At 35.5% G+C, this 6,889-nt stretch overlaps 1 protein-coding gene across 2 annotated transcripts in view; it reads right to left on the reverse strand.

Annotated features, from left to right (window-relative positions):
* Window positions 1–4,849, reverse strand: part of LOC110017821 (60S ribosomal protein L10a) — an 11,033-nt gene extending 6,184 nt beyond the window's left edge. Inside the window, exons 1-4 of one of the 2 annotated variants that reach the window (XM_020714936.1) lie at window positions 4,773–4,849; window positions 4,416–4,460; window positions 3,716–3,935; window positions 3,332–3,497 (exon numbers count right to left, since the gene is read on the reverse strand). In XM_020714936.1, coding sequence (XP_020570595.1) covers window positions 3,332–3,497; window positions 3,716–3,935; window positions 4,416–4,420 — 391 coding nt within the window. In that variant the 5' untranslated portion in view covers window positions 4,421–4,460; window positions 4,773–4,849. Of the gene's footprint in view, window positions 1–3,331; window positions 3,498–3,715; window positions 3,936–4,415; window positions 4,461–4,649; window positions 4,741–4,772 lie in introns of those variants that run through there. The other variant, XM_020714937.1, reaches the window with a different exon arrangement.
* Window positions 4,850–6,889: the final 2,040 nt, after the last annotated feature.

The following is a 6,889-nucleotide window of genomic DNA, read 5'->3' on the forward strand; positions in this document are numbered from 1 at the left end:
TGTCAAAACGACTCTTTGTTCGTGAACGGCTCGTGTTCGGCTCGCCAAGCAAACGAGTCGAACACGAACACACTTTTTGAGCTCGAAATATAAACAAGGCGAATACGAGCTAAGCCTGGGCTCGCTCGTGTTCGGCTCGTTTACATCCCTAATTGAAAGTGCTCTTTGCTTTCCTTTAGAATCTATATATGATTTGTTGAGCTATTATTATTGCTGTAATCAGTTCATGCTTACAATTGACAATAAATGCTTGTTGATGGCACTATTTTACATCGTGCAATACATGCATAAGATCATTTAATGGACTGATTTTTATTAAGACTTGGTGATTTTCTACCGTGGCACAGGATATGGGTGTTGGTTATATGTTGTTCTTCAATTTTTCTTATTGGAATTTGATTTGAACTGTTTTTCCTTCAATACTCGGTATTCTCACTCCACCATCAATTCAATTTCTTTTTTTCTTGTCAATTACAGCAATAAAATTTTATGAATCTGGCATGTCACCATATCAAGTTGCTCTCATATGGGAGAAATTCTAATTTTTATTCCTTAACAAATTATCTTAAATAATTAAAAACATCTTAATTTTTAAGTTCCATTATCTTAACTAGTGCTTTTAAAAGCACATTTCAAAGTGCCCTTCACGTGCAAAGTAAAATGAATCATGTGCCCCCAGATTTGCTTTGCTGTTGCGCAATATTAGGGAGTGAAGCGTGTGTTTCATACCCTAAGCACGCTTTGAAGCTTCAAGGTAAAACCCTAAAAAGGTTCAATTTGGTATTTGAAGGATCGAAGAAGGAATGGTGTTCGAGAGTTCAAGGGAGTTGAGCATTGTCTTCGATTTCAATCTAGTTTGAAACACACCTCGAACGCTGCATTCTTCCTTCAACTTCGACTGCTGGAGGTGTCTGCTTCTTCGACCGCATGAGCGTCTGCTCCTTTCACTGAAGGAGGCGCCCACAAGATGCGCCTGCTTTGACAGCATGAGGCAACTGCTTCAACTGCAAGAGGTTTCTGCTTAGACCTTAAGAGGCAGTTGCTTCGGCCGCAAGAGGTAGACGCTTCGATCGCAGGAGTTTGAGAGGCTCTCCTTCAACAATCAACCAATGGATCTCATTGACCCTCATGGGGAGAGCTTCTGACCTTCAACATAGTCAGACACCAAGATTGGCACACAGAGTACGCTCGACCGATGCAAGCAGCCGAGAGTAACTTGTGATAATCTTTTAAGGAAGATTATATACATGCCACTCAATTCCTATTTATTTACATATCTAACACCTAAATTTAAATATAAATAAATATTAAAAGTTTAAGGAAACATATAGCCTGATCTTTAAATGGTAGATGAGCATATCTGTTGCATGCCCGACCTTCTGATTTCTTGCTAGTCCATTAAACAATGTACAAGGTAGGTTTTCATTCTTTCCCACCAATCTATTTTGCATCATGCTGCTTTGTGTCGATCATTTTTCCTCCATAGATTATTCAATTTTGAGAGTTCTCAAATTATTATTCTTTTCTTCTACTGTGATCCTTTATTTCAAATTGTTTGGGTTTTTTGGAAATTTACATACACACCACACAATCTTTATGCATTTACATATCTAACACTTAAAGTTTAATATTAACATTTTTGACACTTTCGTGTCATAACCTACACAATAATAGTTTTATGTGACCTATTACCGCTTTTGTGCCTAAAAGTATTGCTTCGCTCTGCGCATTACGCTTTGGAGTAAAAAAAAAAATTTTACGCATCGCATCGCTTTGCGCTTTGATAACAATAATCTTAACCTAAGAAAAATAGGTCTTTTAACCATTCTCTTCATACTCCTAAGACATACATCCATAAATATTACTTAAATATTTTACTCAAATCTCTTCATAAGATTTAACAAAAATAAATAAATATTTTCAAATAGAAATAAGTTCATTCATGACTTGATCGCTACACCTTCTGAACTAACTAATTGCTCCATTTTCTCTTTAAAATATCTTAACCTAAGAAAAATAGGTCTTATAACCATTCTCTTCATACTCCTAAGACATACATCCATAAATATTACTTAAATATTTTACTCAAATCTCTTCATAAGATTTAACAAAAATAAATAAATATTTTCAAATAGAAATAAGTCCATTCGTGACTTGATCGCTACACCTTCTGAACTAACTAACTGCTCCATTTTCTCTTTAAAATGTGTGCTTATCTATTCAGGAAAATGTTAATACTTCTATCACACTTCTACCATCTGTTTCATGGATGCCATTAAATAAAGATCTATTTTAAATTCATCCTTCTAGAGCCTATACACCTATTTATGTCGCCTCCAGAGTTCCGTATATTATTTCTTTTAAAATAGAAAAACAATAAAATTATAGCAAGGTTGAAAATGATAGAAATAAAGATGTCCTTACACTCATGTATATGGCACAATACGTGTGCAGTAAGGTGGAAAATTAAAAAAGAGAATATCAATGACATTAATATAAAATGTTTGCCCAGCACCGAGGTAAACTTATTATGCTATTGAAGTCAATTGTTGTTACAAACCCGCCTTAAATCAAGCAAAGTGTTAGCATCAATATACTTCATACACATGCTAGATCCAATGTTTAAAATTGCTTTTTTTCCACCCAAAATGCACCAGAAAAATTCTAATTTTCATTTATTCAGTTCCATTATAAGCATATGCATAGAAAGACGCATGAATGAATACATGCTTACATGTTTTTTTGATAGAAAATCCAATAAATAAGGGGTTTATTTCAATTTTGCAACCTAATCTAAAGAAAAACAAATGTTATAGGATATCACACCATAAAAGTTCGTATTTCACTACAAACAAAACAATATAGCTAGCATGTTATGCTAAGTAAACGAACATGTTTGAGTACTGATTCAAATAGTATCAAAATAACAATAATTTTATTAATGATTATTAATGTGCAAATCAGTGATAATTCCAACATCAGTCTTCATAGCAAATTGACAAAGTATTCAAATGGCTTAAAATTTTCATTTTACACCCACTTTCTATGGGGTACTTGGATGCAAACCTTCTGTATTAGATTACTATATAACCAATTTAAGTTATTACTACAATCTTTGCTTAGATTAGATTCCTTATTTCATAATGAATTCAGTATCAAATATAAATAGACAAAACTAACAAATAATCATAGATCCAATGAATGTTGCAGCCTTACAATGCAACCAATCTTCAGATAAATATGATCTCATGCACCAAAAGTTCATGTTTAACCATGACTTGAAGCTAAAAGATGCATCCTAAATATAATAAATAAACACATAAAATCATACCTGCTTTATTAAGGCCAGGTCCAAGAAGGCGGGGAATTTGCTTGATTATAGCCTCAGAGGCCAAGAAAGCATGATACTTCTTTGCAAGCTTTTTCACAAGCTTCTTATTCTTATTCATTTTCTTGAGAGCTTCAACATCCATCCAATCCAGCCCTATCTTCTCAGCCTGTGGATCAGATATCAATGTTCTCAGACTAAACCATGATTATACAATTGTCGTGGCAAACAATGCTGACATGTAGTGAAACGCATACACAACATTAAAAAATTAATTTCCAACAAAAATATCTATCCATGAAAACAATGATAAAGAAAAGCACAAATTAAGCTGCTTTTATATACAAAGCAAACATTCCTTGAAATACACTTAAAGCTAGTGATTACCTCTTCAACATGCTGGGCATCACCAAGCATGCAAACCTTCATCTTTGGACGAGGAATGTGTGGAAGCTTCACAGAACCACTAAAGCGCTTGTCCTTTTGGGGATCATAGTTCTTCAGTCCAATTTGCAGCTCAATGGTCTCCGTGAAGTTGCGCTTCTTCTCACGAGTTTCGTTGAGAAGCTGGGAGATGGCTTCCCTCAAAACATCACTTTGCAACTTACTGCAGAAATCAAATTGAAATAACTTAGTGAAATGGAGGGATGAAAACTAGATTAAAACAAATAAAAAAAGTTTGGTTAAAAAAATGAAAATGCCAAAGGGGAACTTAGTAATCAAATTTCATCATTTTAGATGGACGTTATTAGTGCATTGGATACTAATATAATCGGGTAATCAGTAGATCCAACAAACTAGACAAAAATATGAACAACTTTGCAAAATCAGGAGATGAAGTCTTCATAAAAAACAAGCCAGAAGCTCCAAATATTTACAAGAACTGGGCACTTGTACACAGAGGTCTTCCGCAACCTTACACACATCATCCAACAAAAAGTCGCATTTCTAATCTATGCAAATAAGTATACAGGGATACAAGCAAGCTCTAAAAACTTCTATGTACACGGCATCTCAATAAATATACAATTAAAACTATGAAACGAAGAAATTGCCAAAAAAAATAAACAAGGAAAGCAATCAATACCTCATTTTTTCCAAGCGGCTCTCTGCGCCGACTCTTCAGCTAACCCTATCGCAACAAAAAATAATAATCAGCGAAACCGGACGAGCAAGACTTATTGGTTTCATGGGCAATTAAAACAAGGCAAGTATAAACTAGTCAGATGCGATCGAAAGAGTTCTATCAATCACCGTCAATCAAAGAATTCCTCAGAATGAGAGATTGAGAGGGTTTGAGAGGGGTGAAAAGCACACTCACCAGATCTATGTAGGCAAGTGGGATTAAAAACATCACATTTCCAAGAACCCTAGTTGGTTGTAATCCACAAAACAATCGCAAGAAAGTAAACAAAAAAAAATAAGGAAACAGTTCGTAAAGAACCTCGCAGTGTGATCGCTGGCTTCTTCGGAGCCTCGCCCGCCTCGCGGAAAAAAAATTGGGCGGCTCCAGAGTTAGGGTTTATTTGTATGTATGGTTAGTAGTTACTTATTTTTAATAGAATAAAACTTAGGATGATTGATTTGATCAAATGGCTGAGATTAATTTCAAATATTTTTAAAATAAAAAAATTAACTTAAATGCTTTAATATATTTTTAATTATATATATTTTTTTTCAATTAAATTTTAATTTTATTAATATATAAAATTATTTTTTTATAGCCTTATTGAACATATTTAGCCAGAGAGTGAAAATGAAGCCCCATAAAGGCAAAAGAAGTAAGCCCTGGAAGAATCCAAAAATGCAAAGCGAATCACCTTTCCTTATATAGGGCAAAAAGAAGTGAAACGGATCCTATTTTTGCCAAGCAAATCGTAAATACGATCTGATATGGTGTTCTTGCTTCAGGTCCGGTCTTTGGATTAGTTATGGCAATGTTTTTCTTTTTTTTTTTCTCTTAGGTTACAAATTAGTAGTTCGTGATTAGTGATTAGAATGTGCTTTAAACTTGGGCCTCTTAGTTGAAGAGAAAGCTCTTTATAACCTCCCTCAATAAAAATTTGGGGCATTTACATACTATTGTGTAAAAAAATGGTGGTAATAAAGCGAAAATTGGAACGAGAATTCACAAAACATAAACACAGTGGAACATACAAAATTTACGTGGTTCAGCAAATTGACTATGCCCACAAAGTTGCGAAAGATTTTATTAGCTTGAGGATTACATCTGTCGATCGTCTCAACGTTTACAAGAATAACTCTCTCATTCTTATCTCTTTCTCTACCTCTACCCGAGAGCCGCATGAAGAAGACAACACCAATACGAAAGAGGAGCAGAAGAAGTTGTGATTCCTTGATCTTCCTCCCTGGTTCAGTTCAGCACAGTAACAGGAAGCCCGACTTCCTATCCCAGCAGCGAGCAGAAGGCCCAAAAAGGGGGAACTCCTTCGGTCTTCAATGCACTAGTTAGCCGAAGGAGAGATTTAAGGAAGGTTATTTTCTTACCAATCATTTTCTGCTTCTACTCTTTTTAATGCCTTCTGAGATGCGGCCCGTTTAGAAAGTAGAATATCAAGGTGGCAGGAGAATCAACAGGAGGCGGGAGAATAACAATAACAAAGAAATAAATAATTAAATTAAATATGCAAAGTTGTCCAAGCAATGTGTAGTGCAACGGGCACCACATATCTCAACAATTCTCTCACTTTGAGACTGTGACACATATTGCACCATCCACTTGCAGCACCGTCCTCTTTCATCAAACGTGACATCTTCTACTTCTGCAATTCAAAGCCCTTGCTGACATGTTGCATGTTACAATTCAACAACTTCAAATAACTTTGCCACAATTCCAACAGGTTGCATGTTGACCAGACTTTAATTTTGTTCATCCTCAGTTTTAGTTTTTGTCTTGTGATCTCCCTCTTTAATCAACATTCAGAGCTGAACTCGAACCCGAGGTTTCGTAAGAATCATTCCTGCGTACCTCCACATACATTACAAGTGTAGTGTAGACAGTTAGAAGTTCAACTGAAGTTACTCATAATTTCAGTTTCTCAAGAGTAACACCCTTAGTCAACAGAACCTTGTATCTCCAAGCTCTTTCCTTGGTTACTCATGTATTTGCTTACAACTCCCACTGCACGAGCAATATTTTGTCTTTACTGAAAGCATTTTACAACAAGTCTCGAATTCTACCTCTTACTATCATCATGCTTAGTTTTCACCTGATACACCCACTTGTTGTGTAATGTCTCATTCCCAAGTGGAAGTTCTGTCAGCTCATAAGTTTGATTTCCTGACAAGGAATCCATCTTCCCCTTCATGGTCAGCTCACAGCTTGCTCGAATTTTCATATTGCAAGGTTTTTTCATAGCTATGTGGTTCTCCACCATCAGTTAACGGAATGTAGTTCAAGGTTTGGTGAGTAACACTATGGGTAACATCTATTTTTGACTGACCAACAAACTTTAGTTATAAGGTTGGACGAGTCTGAAGCTAACTGCGGAATAATAGGAATGGATGCCCCGGACCCACTATCCTCATCACTTACATCAC

Source organism: Phalaenopsis equestris, unplaced genomic scaffold (assembly GCF_001263595.1).
Source record: "Phalaenopsis equestris unplaced genomic scaffold, ASM126359v1 Scaffold000002, whole genome shotgun sequence".
Lineage (NCBI taxonomy): Eukaryota > Viridiplantae > Streptophyta > Magnoliopsida > Asparagales > Orchidaceae > Phalaenopsis > Phalaenopsis equestris.